Source organism: Saccopteryx bilineata, chromosome 1, assembly GCF_036850765.1.
Source record: "Saccopteryx bilineata isolate mSacBil1 chromosome 1, mSacBil1_pri_phased_curated, whole genome shotgun sequence".
NCBI classification, from domain to species: Eukaryota; Metazoa; Chordata; class Mammalia; order Chiroptera; family Emballonuridae; genus Saccopteryx; species Saccopteryx bilineata.
This window is the reverse complement of record NC_089490.1, coordinates 15,741,896-15,757,817: the sequence shown is the minus strand read 5'-3', so window position 1 is coordinate 15,757,817 and position 15,922 is coordinate 15,741,896. Positions and strand designations below refer to the sequence as shown.

Sequence of the window (15,922 nt, the reverse complement as noted above, 5' to 3'; positions counted from 1 at the left end):
CAACTACAAGCTGATGCTTCTCATCTCTCTCCTCCAAGCTGATGCTTCTCATCTCCCTCCTCCGTCTCTCTAAAAAATACATACATACATATATAAATAGATGTCTTTCTTCTGGACAAAGATGATTTGAAAAATCAAGGTATATGTCAACCTGGAATGCTGAGGTTGCTGGTGTGATACCCTGGGCTTGCCCAATTAAGGCACACAGGAGAAGTAACTATTATGAGTTGATGCTCCCCGCTCTTCTTCTCCCTTCTCTCTCTCTCTCTCTCTCTCTCTCTCTCTCTCTCTCTCTCTCAAAACAGTAAGTAAAATCTTATAAAGTAAAAAAAAAAAAAAAATCAAATTATGAAAAGCATACTGCTCCTGCTAAAATATAACTAATTGGCGTAACACCATCTTCCTGACGGGTACAATTTCTGAAAGGAAACATGCATGACAAGAAGTACCATCCTTAAAATTTTCAGATTCGCTCTGTTCCTCTTACTGCAGATCCTTAAAATTCAGCTGTAACCTAAAATTCTTCCCTTTCAAAAGTTACGTGAACCTGACCAGGTGGTGGCACAGTGAAGAGCATCGGACTGGGATGCGGAGGACCCAGGTTTGAGACCTCGAGGTCACCAGCTTGAGCACAGGCTCATCTGGCTTGAGCAAAGCTCACCAGCTTGGATCCAAGGTCGCTGGCTCAAGCAAGGGGTCACGCAATCTGCTGAAGGCCCACAGTCAAGGCACATGAGAAAGCAATCAATGAACAACTAAGGTACGGCAACAAAAAACTGATGATTGATGCTTCTCATCTCTCTCCATTCCTGTCTGTCTGTCCCTATCTATCCCTCTCTCTGACTCTCTCTGTCTCTGTAAAAAAAAAAATTTTTTTAAGTTACTTGAATCAGGCCACTTCTACTCAATTTCTAAGAGAGAATAAAAGCAAATAAGAGATTAGAGTGTAACTCCAAGCTGTAAGAGCTGCAGGTTCATACAAAATTGTTTTAATTTACTGACTATGAAATAGGAATTTATTACCCTGTTTAGAAATAACCATGAAACTCAAGTCACCTCAACGTTCTCATTTTGGCCTGCCTACCATTCCACCCTATACTCGGCATTGCCATATTCTCACCTTGGATGCCAACATTTAGATTCCCTGCGCTGTGAGCGACAGCCAGCTTTACTTTGCTTCATCTAGAAAGAAACTATTCCCTTTCCACTTTAGTTTTTGAATTTTCTAATTTTTATAATTACATTAATAATAAAAACCAGTGATTTTCAACCTTTTTCATCTAATGGCACACATAAACTAATTACTAACATCCTGCAGCACACCAAAAATATATTTTGCTGATCTGACAAAAAAAAAATAGGTATAATTTTGATTCATTCATACCAGACTGCTATTGTTGTTTTGGCTGTTGTCATTTATTTTTTTAATTTAACAAATCTAAGGGAAAAGAGATCAATGCCCCTGATTGTATAATCAGGTATTGCATGTTTTAAAAATTCTTGGGACATACCTGTTGAAAATTGATGATAGAAACAAACAAAATAAAATTGAATTAAAATCTCCTTGAAATACTCCTACTCTGCTATTACCAAAATTAAACTTTTCATGTACCTTCTTTCAGCTTCATCCCACGCAACTATATACATATAAATTATGTGTAGTCTAATTAAAATGTACTGCTTTGTAGTCTTCTCAATCAGCATTTAATGTCCCTATGTTATTTTTAAAGGGAAAAACACTCCCAAAATGTTTAGTTAAAAGCAGAAATTATGGAACTCTATTACTCAATTAACATTTTGGATCCAGATAGAAAGTTTGACAGCAATGAACAAGCTTGGTAATTTCAGATGGGATACAAAGTATGAAGCAATGGGAAAAATAAAATCCTACTTTAATAATGGTTATTTCAATCCCTTATAGCCTCTCTGCAGTCCATTTTGAATTTAAAACAATAACTACATGACAATATCAACAAATAAAAATGGAAATGAAATTCTATACTGTATTTTGTCCCAGCTGACGAATGCTAGTAACAGAAATATATTAATTATAACAATATTTTCTCCAAGGTTAAGAAACAGAACCCAGCATCTAAGATTACTCATTTGAATAGATACCTGAAGACAGATTCCTATAAAACTAAGTACACAACTGTAAAGTCATACTAGAATGTGCTTCCTATATGACGTGTATTATTTTTTATTGCAATATTCTTCACTAATAATGAGGTACAAGGCATAAGTTACCATGAAATAAAGGTAAGCTTAACTATCTTCCCACCAAGAAATACATGTTTTAAAAATAACACTGAAGCTAATTTTCAGAAAATTTAATAACTTCACAATTAGCTTATAACTTAAGAGATACTTAATCTGCATATTTAATTTAATCTTCAACCAATAAGAGATCTCTTACACTTTAGTTCTTCTAGTCATGTCCCTTTCTGTAAACAACACAGAATTAAAAGTACTCCTTTTAAAAGAAACTTTTTAAAAAAGAAAGAAAAGCTTTTTGCACTGTGTATAATTGTCTCTCCTTTATATATCCAACTTTATGTGACTCACAGAATAGCAAGTTTCTTTTGTAATTTATTTGTTTTATACATGAGAGGAGGAGAAACAGTGAGACAAACTCCTACATGCGCCCTGACCAGTATCCACCCAGCAACCCCAGTCTGGGGCTGACGACTGAATCAACTGAGCTATCCTCAGCACCTGAGGCCAACGCTTGGACTAACGGAGCCACTGGCTGTGGGAGGAGAAGAGAGAGAGAAGGGGCAGACAGAGGAGGAGAGAAGCAGGTGGTCACCTCTCTTGTGTGCCTTGACTGGGAATCGAACACAAACATCCATATGTAGGGCCGACACTCTACCCACTGAACAAACTGGCCAAAGCCACATGTTTCTTAAGTTAGTCTTAAATGAAACCATATGTTCAAATCATGTCTATAATTTAAAAGAAATTGATTCCTTTGATTTCTCAATAAAGTACCTTTGTCAACAGTTTATAAATAATAGATATTTTAGTGTTAGTTTTTTAAAGAAATTATTAAAAGCGATTAAAAATTAAATACGTACCATTATCGAACATTCCACAAGACTAACTGGTTCTTTTTACACTGAACACATGTTAAGCTTTTCTTCTGATAAGGCTCTGTCATCAGTGCTATGCAAAGAATCCTCCATCCCTTGGGACATACCTTCAAGTTCAATCCCTTTCAAAGTAGTATTAAGTTTATCGAGAATAGCTATTTCGTAGTGACCACAACTCCTCTGTCACCCACAGCAAGCATCTCTAAGGGGGTGGACATAATGCCATAGTGCATGCTTGTCATCCATACTTTTATTCAGCATAATCATTTTGCGAAAAGCACTGTTTTAATAATAGCTGGGCCTCAACAGAGTAGTACAGGAGGTCGTTGTTAGTTGGGTATTAAATATCCCTAAATATCAAAGACTAGTTAAGTATCTAACACTCACAAATTCATAAAATGAGTTGCATAAAATAGAAAATAATACTAAAGTCGATGTCATTTCCACCTTTGTAGGAGGCAGAACTACCCGTTAGATGCTTTGCTTGATTTTTCATGTATATTTTATAACAGCAATCAAGATTGGTTCATACTTTCACACAAAAAGTCAAGTAATCCAAATTAGTCAAGAGCTCAGAATGGATAAAGGTCACAAGAAATCAACTCTTTTTAGGCAAGTTAACCCCTTGCCTAAAGACCAAAAATAGATAGATAGATAGATAGATAGATAGATAGATAGATAGATAGAGCAAGCCCTATTTTGCATAGAAAATAAAGTCCCAAATAACAATGTCTTTCTAATGAGTTTCTGCAACTGAGTAGGTTTCAAACTTTTTAAACCATAATCCACAGTAATCCACTACTTTTCCCACTTCTGAGCTAGCTGTTTTCCTGCCTTCCCCATCAACCCTGTCACATGTCCTATACTTTTCTTCCTCACATCACAGTTCTGTACATTTGTTTGGAAATGTGGGTGTCTATGAAGACTAAAACTATTCTGTGAGGCCCTGGCCGGTTGGCTCAGCGGTAGAGCGTCGGCCTGGTGTGCGGGGTACCTGGGTTCAATTCCCGGCCAGGGCACATAGGAGAGGCGTCCATTTGCTTCTCCACCCCCCCCCTTCCTTCCTCTCTGTCTCTCTCTTCCCCTCCCGCAGCCAAGGCTCCATTGGAGTGAGGATGGCCCGGGCGCTGGGGATGGCTCCTTGGCCTGTGCCCCAGGCGCTAGAGTGGCTCTGGTCATGGCAGAGCAACGCCCCAGAGGGGCAGAGCATCGCCCCCTGGTGGGCAGAGCGTCGCCCCTGGTGGGTGTGCCGGGTGGATCCCGGTCGGGCGCATGCGGGAGTCTGTCTGACTGTCTCTCTCCGTTTCCAGCTTCAGAAAAATACAAAAAAAAAAAAAAAAGAAAGAAAGAAAAGAAAAGAAACTATTCTGTGAGCGGAAACTAGAAACACAGCAGTGTTCGAGTAAGACTCTCCCATCTTTGAGTTCTGATGTATTATTATCCTTCCCAAGTCGAGAATGTTAATTATTTTTACATTATCCCTAAAGGAAGGATTTGCTTAACAGATTTGTAGTTTATCTGAAGTTACAGAAAGAATGAATACACTATTAAAAAGGATGGCATTTAGGCCCTGGCCGGCTGGCTCAGTGGTAGAAGTCTCAGGTTCGATTCCTGGCCAGGGCACACAGAGAAGCAACCATCTATTTCTCCACCCTTCCCCCTCTCCTTCCCCTCTCTTTCTTCCCCTCCCGCAGCCAAGGCTCCATTGGAGCAAAATTGGCCTGAGTGCTGAGGATGGCTCCATGGCCTCTGCCTCAGGTGCTAGAATGGTTCTGGCTGCAAAGGAGCAATGCCCCAGATGGGCAGAGCATCGCCCCCTGGTGGGGATGCCGGGTGGATCCCAATCGGGTGCATGCGGGAGTCTGTCTGTCTGCCTTCAGGCTTCTAACTTCAGAAAAATACAAAAAAAAAAAACAAAAAAAATAATAAGATGGCATTTAAATACCCTTGAACATAAGTTATCAATTGAACATGCCAGAGACTTTTCTCTCTCTCTCTCTTTTTTTTTTTTTTTTTTGCAAGAACGACTGAGAGAGGGTGGGGGAGAGGGAATGAGATTAGGAGCATCAACTCATAGTGGTATCACTGTAGCTCTTCACTGTAGTTGTTCACTGACTGCTTCTCATAAGTGCCTTAACCAGGGCGAGGGGGGGGACCTCAAGCTGAGTCAGTGACCCCCTGTGCAAGCCAGTGACTTTGTGATCATGTTGATGATCCCACACTCAAGCCGGCAACCCCGCACTCAAGCCAGATGAGCCCACACTCAAACTGGAGACCTCGGGGTTTCGTACCTGGCACCTCAGCATCCCAGGTCTAGGCTCTATCCACTGTGCCACCACTGGTCAGGCCAGACCTTTTCTATTTTTAAAGCTGTTGTACGATCTTAGTTGAATTCACTATGCTCAGGGTGATTTCTGCCCTAGCAGTCCTTAATATAATTCTACTTTCACCGGTCCCCAAGTACAGAAAAGGCTGAAAACCACCGCTTTAAAAAGTAATGGCCAGGAAGGATAGGGCCTCTGTCTCTCAGTCTCTGCAGGAGGACAGAATCCTAACTTCTATGGTTGTCAGCTAAGAGACACAGCTGGCCTTATCATTTTCACTGGCCAAATCTCTATGGTTTTTCACTTCCCTGACTCGACTGAGCCAAGAGAGCAACTGTCTATGCTTGACTCTCCCTTTAAAATTTCCAGTCCCCCACCACAAATCCAAGTTGAGTTCAGTTCCCACAGAACCTTTTCCTTGTTGTAGCAGGACATTACTAAGATCTGTCTTTACCACTTTGATATCTGGTTCTGTTTATCTTTGACAAAAATGAATATAGTTCTTCAACAAAAGAAACAAAAGAAAACATGAAGGTTTCAACTTTATAAAGTTATCATAATTCAAGGAGTCAACCAGTCAGCACTGGGGGTCAAAGGGGTCCCTGGCACTCAGCAAGCCCCAACCATTTATGTTACAAATGATGAATCGAAGGCCCAAAGAGATAAAGTGACTTACCTAAGGTGATTTCAATGAGGGACTGGATTAGAAAGGGCTAATTCAGCATGACTGTCTTCCTGACTCCAAAAGAAAAATATTCTTTCTCTTGCATTCTCATTGGTAAAGGTAACATTCACCATTAACCACTCAAGATCAAACATGAATATATATTAACCTATATAACACAAGTTTTCACAATTCTACTATATATACCAACAACTGTAGATTGAGGAAAGTTAGTTTGGTGCAAGTACACATGAGATTCCATTTCACTCAGGGAAGACTGTTTCAATAGTCCTAGGCTAATATATGAAGCACCTTGGCGAAGAGAAACTACTTTCACACACAAGCTAAGAAACAAAACAATATGCATAAACCCAAAGGAGCCCCAAAAGATTTAGACAGGTCTTAAAAACAACCAAAAGGAGAAAAATAAAAGTAAATAAAAGATCCTTTTCTGCACTTACCAGCAAAGCATTTGGAACAGAGGTTCATAGTCTTGCTGGACCTGGGGCAAAAAAGAAAAAGAAAAAAAAGAAAGAAGAGCTAAAAATTCAGTATCACTGGCCAGGCAACTGAACTAATAAACTAATGATAAGTCCCTAACCAGCCACACCTCCCCCACAATAAAACAAAAACAAACAAAACGTAACACTTTGTATTTGTGAGTCATCCAATGAATTATTTGTTGTGGTTAGTGGCTTAAGATGATGGCACAGGAGTCAATTTCTCCCACACGACTACCACACCCCCGCTGTCCACACTGGAACCCACACCACAAAGTTATCACTACAGACGAGGAAAACTTTGTAAAGGGGTACAACTTTCTCCCCGTACACACATTTATTTATCTTCACAGCACTATTTGAACATTTATTTCATCTTCTTTACCCTCATTCTAGTCCACATTCCATAATGTGACAGATCTTGGTCCCATTATGACCTTGTTTAAAATTCTTTTTTCAGATGCTCCCGATCAAGTTATTTTTCATGTTCTTTCATCTGTTAATATAATTCACTGAATAGTAAGGTGGATTGGCACTTAACATACATTATCTTAATAATCTTCCCAACATCCCTGAGATGGGTGTTTCCATATTGCTTTGCTTGTAAAATGCACTTTTAAAAATATCATAGTAACATTTTCTATAACCAGGAAAACACCATACAATTGGCTACAAGGGATGACTAATTTAACAAGGATTGAGAGGTCTCAGGAAATCAAGGACATACACTCTCATGCCCAGGTGAAAAGTGAGCAGCTTGCCCAAGGTCACGCAGTTGGGGAACTGCAGAGGAAGTATGTGACCTCGGGACTGAGCTACCTCCACAAGCCACGCTGCCATCTTTGTTCACAACACAGCACAGCACCTGTCGCTTACACAGCAGCCCAGGCACAACAAAGGGGAATCAATAACAACTTTTCTGTTAAGTTCTTCATTGCTGTTTCCCTTCCTGATTCTCTCCCAAGTGGACTCATCCGTACAGCTTTCTTCGAAAAGACTCTGGGATCCGCCTATGTTGGATAAATTGACCTATCTACAGCCTCATTCCTCAGCAGCTCCCCCCAGTATCTTCGTCTCTGCACAGAGCTGCCCCTACACATGGAGTAGATCAACTCTCTTCTGCACTCCTCAGTAAATGTTATAACTAAGGAAAGCCTCTCTCAGGAAGTATTCTCTGATGACTATCTTGTATTCCAATGTAATGGAACCAAAGATCTAATGGTTAGTAACTGTCACAGGGTAACAAAATTTGGGGAGGGGGTGTCATTTCTTCTCTTTCCCAAAGGAGATGGTATTATTAACAGGTAGATCTTTCTTTAAGACTCTGCTTTAATATAAAGACACCAATGGAAGTAAGGAAATTTAAGTATCAATAAATGCATACAAATGAATAAATGGACAGAAATGGATTGAGTGGCATGTACCATTATTTTTCAATAAAAATTAATTTATTATTATTTTAATGGGGTGAAATCGATCAATCAGAGTATATATGTTCAGAGAAAACATCTCCAGGTTGTTTTGACATTTGATTATGTTGCATACCCCTCACCCAAAGTCAAATTGTCCTCCATCACCTTCTATCTGTTTTTCTTTGTGCCCCTCCCTCCCCCGCATATACCATTTTTAACATGCCTACTTATGTGGTAAGCATGATGACAGATGCCTTTAACCCTATTTTACCAAATAAGGAAACAGAGGCTCCAACAGGGTATATAACTGGCCAAAGGTTAAAGAACACGTCTTTCTAACTCTAAAGCCTGTGTTCTCTCCGCTATGTCAAACTTTGGCCTGTGCTGCCCATACAGAAGGAGAGGAGTAATTTGAGAGAATGATCCCACAACTAAAGATTTGGTAATCAGGTCAGCTCCCTAAGAAAGTAAAGCCTTTCACATGGTAAAAGCACAATGTCTGCCCTCTCCTCCAAAAACATACACACAGGAGGGGGCCACCCAAGGCCGCCAGTCCCAAGGCACAGAAGATCTGAGGATAAAGATCTTCCATTACTCGCACTGCGCCCAGGGAAGCAGGCCTCTCCAGACGGGGCTGCTCCCTCTTATCCACGAGTGCCATCAGAGCCAGGGGTAACTTGTCACCACCTCTACTGCTTCCACTGTCCAGCAGGAATCATAAAAAGCCTACAGAGAACTGAGGGAGCTCAGCACCCAGTTTACTAATTTTAATATCTGAGTAAGCTGGTAAGAAAACAATGGCAAACTAGCATTTTTCTCTGCATCCTGTTACCTCTCCTCAGATACTTTACACCTTCAAACTACTGCTATACCTTTATATTACCTAAATGAGATCCATTCCACTTTTTGTTTAGGAATTTTTCAGCAATATGGTTAATCTGGTTATAAATGAAATAATACAGCTACTGATATTTTGATCAAAACAGAGATGTCTGAAATCTGAAATAAACCGGATTTGGGGTATAGAAATAATGGCCACTGATAGTGCTAACCTGGACCCCACGAGTCAACAACAATGAACTAAAAAAAAACAGGCAGAGGCTTCTGAGAATTTTGTTCCTTTTTCATGTTCAACATGTAAAACTTGAAGCTAACCACAGGCTCACAACTACTGGCTGTCCACAGAAAACCAGTGGGATCAACAGGCACAGTCTGAGAACAAACAGAGGTCTCTGCGTGGCAGCAAACATAAAAGGTAAATAGGACTTCCTTATGTCCCCAGTACTCCAAAGAAATCGTCCTCACAAGAACTCTAGTGGCTACTATGCTTCTAAATCAAGATCTAGTAGTATGAATAATGACCACCCAAAGATATCAAATCCTAAGCCCTGAAGTTCACCTTATTAAAAAAAAAAAAAAAAAAAAAAAAGGTCTTTGCAAATTATCCTGTATTACCCAGGTGGGCCCTCAATGACATTACAGTGCTTTTGTGAGAGGGAAAGGGGAATTCAGCGAGACACACAGAAGATGCCCTCACTGGAGATGGAGGCAGGGACAGGAGAAATATGGTCTCAAACCCAGGAATGCTGGGGCAGTTGGAAGAGGCAAAGAATGGATTGTCCCCTAGGCCCCCTCGCCTGGAGGGAGGTCAGTCCTGCCAAATTTGGGGACTTTTAGCCTCCAAACTTTAAGAGAATAAATTTCTGTTGTTTAAGCCATCAAATATGTGGTATTTGTTACAGCAGCCTCAGTAAACTAATACACAGAGTTATGTCTCTAATCTCTATTTACTCCCTTTCTCAGCAACATTCAACCAGATTCTTCTTGAAACTACTTTGACTTCTGTCACTCAGACCCTGATCAAATCTGTCCCCACCTTCCAGCTTTTCTCCCACCTAACTGCTCCCTTTTAGCCACCTTTGCTAACACCTCCTCCACCAAGACATTATCTGGAGGTCCCAGGACTCAGTCCTCATTACCTCTACTTCCTGCTTAGGGATCTTATGCAGTCTCATGACTTGAATATATGTATTACCTACAAATGTTCACCCTCATCCCAAACCTCTTCACCTTGCTCCAAACTTACATATTTAACTGCTTATTCAACATCTCAAATCCAACATTTAAAACTAGACCTCTCAATATTCCCCCCAACTGTGCATGACCCATTTTGTCCACCTTTGTAAATGACAGTATCTTCTTCCCAGTTGCTCAACTCAAAATCCTAGAGCCCAACTTTGATTCCCATCTTTCCAGCAGTCACTCATACACAATACTAAGCAAGATCCACTAGCTCTATTTCCAAATAGACCTCACATCTATCTACTTCTCTGCTTTGTCAATGCCCCCCCTCTGGCCACCATTAACTCTCACTGGGCCTGTGTAAATGAGGTTTTATTGGTTTCCACATTCCCACTCTTGACCTTTCACAATGATTTCACACATAGCAGCCAGAGTAATCTTTTAAAAACAAGTTAGATCAGGCTACTTCCTTGCTTTCTGCCATCACAATTTCCTATTACATTTAATATAAAATTCAAACTTCTTACCAAAGCCTTGAAGTCTCCTCATGATCAGGCTCTGCCTACCTCCCCTCCTCATTTCGTACCATTTGGCTTCTCTCAATTACCACAGTACAAGCACACTGTCCTTTTCCTTCTGTTCCAGAATGTGTTGTAAAGTTCTTACCAATGTTGTCCCCTCTATCCTTAAATCACTGAAGACTGGTTCTTTCTTGTCACTCAGATCCTGATTCAAACCTCCTCAGCAGGTGTCACCTGAACACCCAGTTTAAACCAATCCCTCTTCCTATTTCTTTCCCGTCATTCTCCATATATTACCACCCACCTGTTTGCTTGTTGAGTATTTTTCACCACTAGAAGTGTCACAGAACAAAGACCCTCTTGGCCACTCCTATTTGATACTTAATAGGCACCCAAAAACTTATCTGTTACTTTAAGTAAAGAAATGAATCCTCTCTTGAAAGCATGCACCTTGAAAAATCTAAGCAGATTTTAAAAACTTATTTTGTAAAGGTCATTCAAACACCATCGTGGTCAGGCAGAGTGTCCACGATTCCTGTAGCTGTCTGCCTGTCATCTCTTAGGAGCTCTGTCACACCGTATTAGCTACAACTGGTATATAATGTCACCCTGTGCATCTAGCCATGATTTGTCACTCAGGAGGTAACAGTGGCAGGCACTTTCAAGAAGTTTCTTTCCAATGAGATAAAGTTGGGGGAAAAAAACAGCTTAATTATTTTTTCTTCTTTCAATAAATCATGTTTAATATTTTCTGGTTTTAAAAACGCATTCTACTTGTACAGAATTTAGAAAAAAAACATAAGTATTTATGCAAAAAACAAAGATTACTGATAATCCTACCCCCAAAACAAGAATGGTTAACATTCTGAAATAATTCTTTCCTATGGATATTCAAAATTGAGAATGGTAAAATTGAAAGTTTGCATTTTATTATACTTTAAGAGATACATCACATATTTTCCATACATGACATATTTCACAAAGAATTGTATAATAAAAATTCATTTGTAATTTTATATTTACACTTAATATTTCTCATGTCATTAACATTCTTCAAAAACACTCCTGTTGCTCTGATACTCCATTATATACTAATACTATAATTTGTTTACTCACACTCTTCCTGTTTGATATTTAATCTTTTCCCCAGATTTTTTTATTATAAAAATTGCTATAATAAGCATCTTTGGACATAAATCTTTGGTCATAAGTATTTGAATAACTTTCTTTAAAACTAATTCTGAGGAGACTGACTAGAGGGAAAAGTATGATTTGGTAAGTATTGCTTAATAACTTCCCAGAGAAGTTCTGCCCATTTACACTCTCATTAAAAGATCTGAAAGTACTTCTTCAATCCACTCTCACCAGCATAAGTATTATTACTTTCAAATCTTTGCTTGGAGAAATGACTATCTTGCTTTAATCACATTTTATTCTGAAATAAAAAATTTTCCAATTTTGAAGGATATTAATTTTTAAATATTAAAGTAACCTTCCAACTAATTCATCTTGGGAGTTAAAATAAAATTCCTAATTTCTGAAAATTCTAGAAACATTTTATTTGTAATATTTCCCTGACATCCATACAACACCACAATCTCTTACCACCCAGAAAAACACATGCATGCATGCCAGGTCCCACCACCAAATATTTTAATATAAATGTACAAATAAAAAACTCTGTCACTATATCACTGTCCTCAACAACACTTCCTTTTATTTATCCAACAAAAGGGAAGAAACTGAGTGAGGCACAAGAAAAATAAAGAGTCAAAAGGACAAACAATAGTATCAGTGCATGACTATACCAAACCTTCAAGTCTATGGTCCCTACATTTCTCTAGGTTAAGTACAGATTATAAAACTAAGTCTATGACTACAAAGGGATCTCTCCTTTTTTTCTTTTTTAAGATTTCTTTACTTACTGATTTTAGAGAGGGGAGAGAGACACACACAAAAGAGGGAGGAGGGAGGAGCAGGAAGCATCAACTCAGTAGCTGCTTCTCGTATGTGCCTTAACTAGGGCAAGCCTGGGGTTTCAAACTGGGGACCTCAGCATTCCAGGCCGATGCTTTGTCCACTGCACCACTACAAGTCAGGCAGAGGGATTTCCTTCTTAATGAAGAGAAACCAATCAGCAAAAACCAACTAGTCACATTTCCTAATCCAATGTTTTTTTTGTTTGTTTTTTTTCCTAATCCAATGTTTTTTTAATAATCCAGAGGAAGGGAGAAAAGGCAGGTGAAAAAAGAAGAAAAAAATAAACCGCAACACCGCGTCCTCTTCTCCTTCCAATTGGCTTAGAGGTAAGACTAGATGACAAAGATTAGAAAAAATCTGTATGCCACGTCATACATTTTAGAACCAGAAAGTCTGATTTCCTTCAACAGCTAAGCAGCAAACCACTCTACTAAATCATCACTCTCTGCTCATCCCAAACAACATGAAAAGGGTCAGTTCAAAAAGATGACATCCTAGCTGGCAGTGACAAAGGAGGCTTTAGACAGTGCATCCAGCCTTTCTGAGCTGTTACACATCACTCAGATGATGTCTGCAATGTTTTTTTAATGTTTCTTTATTGATTTTATAGAAAGGAAGTGGGGGAGGGAGAGAGGGAGAGAGATTTGTTGTTCCTTTTATTTATACATTCACTGCTCGATTCTTGTATTCTTGTATGCTCACCAGGGATTGAATCCTCAATCCTGGCATATAGAGATGACACTCTAACCAACCAAGCTACCCTGTCAGGGTTGTAAAGTTTTCTTCTCTAGGGAATATTACAATGAAAATTAGTTGCTAATAATGGAGATTAGTTTCTACAACATAGCAATATGGGTCATGTTACTTTAAAAACTAATTTCAATGTAACATTCTAAATTCCAACTGAGGTACTTATAATGAACAATGGCTTAACATTTTATACCCAAATTCAAACACAAGGGCATAGCATAAATATGCCTCTCGTTTTATGTGTTTTAAATCCCTGAACTAAAACAAAACATAGATATAAAACAAGTCAATTATCATCTGTGGTCCTTTACAGATTACTAATAAAAGCTTAATCCAGCACTGTCTAACAAAACTACGTAGGCATGGCCATCAATAAACTAGTTAAAAGGAAAATGAATAAAAATTAAAGCAGAAGAAAATACAGTAAGAACTAAATAAAAATGCCAAATAATTTTTCCACAAGAGATAATTAATGATACCATCATCTCTAACACAATGTATATAGTAGCTGCAGCTGTCTTACCATATATGCTCCAAATTTTTCTTCAAAAATAAGGAATTGCTTCACAATTAAATCTTTACTTTTGAGGTAAGCACCAATAATTTTATACTAACTACCAACATAGGAGGGAGAAACAAAGGGAGAAAGGAAGGGAGAGAGAGAGAGAGAGAGAGAGAGAGAGAGAGAAGGAAAGATGGAGGGCAGGAAGGAGGGAGTGGGGAAGGTAAGAAAAGAGGGAGGAAGGGATGAAAGGAGGGGAAGGAGAGGAGGAGGGGAGGAGGGGAAGAGAGAAGGAGGAGGGGAAGGAGGAAGGGAGGGAGGGATGAAAGGAGAGGAAGGAGAGGAGGAGGGGAGGAGGAAAAGAGAGGAGGAGGAGGGGAAGAGAGGAGGAGGAGGGGAAGAGAGGAGGAGGAGGGGAAGAGAGGAGGAGGGGAAGGAGGGAAGGAGGGAGGGATGGGAGGAGGGGAAGGAGAGGAGGAGGGGAGGAGGGGAAGTAAGAAGGAGGGGAAGGAGGGAAGGAGGGAGGGAGTGGAGGGAAGGAAGGAGGGGAGGGAGGGAGGGAAGGAGGGCAGGACGGAGGGAGGGAGCGGAGGGAGGGAAAGAAGGAGGGGAGGGAGGGTGGAGAAAGGGAAGGAAGGAGGGGAGGGAGGGAGGGGAGAGAGAGAGGGAGGGGAGAGAAGGAGGGAAGGAAAGAAGAAAGGAGGGAAGGAAGGAGGGGAGGGAGGGAAGGAAGGAGGGGAGGGAGGGAAGGAAGGAGGGACAGAGGGAGGGAAGGAGAGAGGGAAGGAAGGAAAGAAGAAGGTTAGAAGGGAGGGAGGGGTGGGAGGGGAGGGAAGAAGGAGAGAGAAGAAAGGTAGGAAAGAGAAAGGAGAAAGGAGAAAGGGAGGAAGGCTAACCTTCACCAAAACCTGGACTAAACAAACCCAGGTGCACAGGCACACCCACGGAAATGGCATGTGGCATGTGGGATTTCAAAAGAGGAAGATCAAGTCAGTGAAATCAAACTTCCAGCTGCATCTATCCAATAAGAATCTATGAAAGGGGAGAGAGTCAAGTTCTCATCACTGGGCAAAACACTGAAGTCTCGAAGAGTATCAGATAGCACTAGTGTTGGATGCTTTGTCAAGGTTTTTACACCAAACAAGCTTTTAAAGGGAGTAATATATAGTTTTAAACACAGATTTCAGACATTTCTGAAGAGTGATCTCATAATTACGATAGCTGCCATTAAAAACGGTGTTCCTTTAATCCTGTGAGTAGTACAAACGTTAATGTATGTTCTCGTGCCTCCTGACCATCCAGAGGACGATCGTACAAAAACTTTTATTTTAAAAATGTGTAACGGGGCCTGACCTGTGGTGGCGCAGTGGGTAAAGCGTCGACCTGGAAATGCTGAGGTCGCCGGTTCGAAACCCTGGGCTTGCCTGGTCAAGACACATATGGGAGTTGATGCTTCCTGCTCCTCCCCACCTTCTCTCTCTCCTCTCTCTCTCCTCTCTCTCCCCCCTCCCCTCTCTCCTTTCTAAAATGAATAAATAAAAAAAATTAAAAAATGTGTAATGGCCTGACCAGGCAGTGGCATAGTAGATAGAGCATCAGACTGGGATGCCGAGGACCCAGGTTCGAGACCCCAAGGTACCAGCTTGAGCGCGGGCTCATCTGGTTTGAGCAAAAACTCACCAGCTTGGACCCTGGCTTGAGCAAAGGGTTACTCGGTCTGCTGAAGGCCCACGATCAAGGCACATATGAGAAAGCAATCAATGAACAACTAAGGTGTCGCAATGCACAACAAAAAACTAGTGATTGATGCTTCTCATCTCTCTATTCCTGTCTGTCTGTCCATCTATCCCTCTCTTTGACTCTCTGTCTCTGTAAAAAAAAAAAAAAATGTGTAAGGTAAGATTTTAAAAAAGCAAATGTATGTTCTTGTTTCCATAAATTGGTTATCAAACAAACATAATTATAAATTAATAAAACTGAACTGGAACTAATTTCATTTTTTGAAAACTCACTCCTGGGGCGTCAGCGAGCATGAAAACAACTCACTACTCAACAAGTTAAAGGCTATTTAGAAAGCAATGCAATAAAAAGCCTTGGCCCTGGCTGGTGGCTCAGGGAATAAAGCATCAGCCCAGCATATAAATGTCCCTGGTTT

At 40.3% G+C, this 15,922-nt stretch overlaps 1 protein-coding gene across 1 annotated transcript in view; it reads right to left on the bottom strand.

Moving 5' to 3' along the window:
• ZFAND3 (zinc finger AN1-type containing 3) overlaps positions 1-15,922 on the bottom strand; it is a 315,627-nt gene that overhangs the window by 224,373 nt on the left and 75,332 nt on the right. Inside the window, exon 2 of the mRNA XM_066240204.1 lies at positions 6,542-6,582. Within this exon, the coding sequence (XP_066096301.1) occupies positions 6,542-6,582 (41 nt within the window). The remainder of the gene's footprint in view (positions 1-6,541; positions 6,583-15,922) is intronic.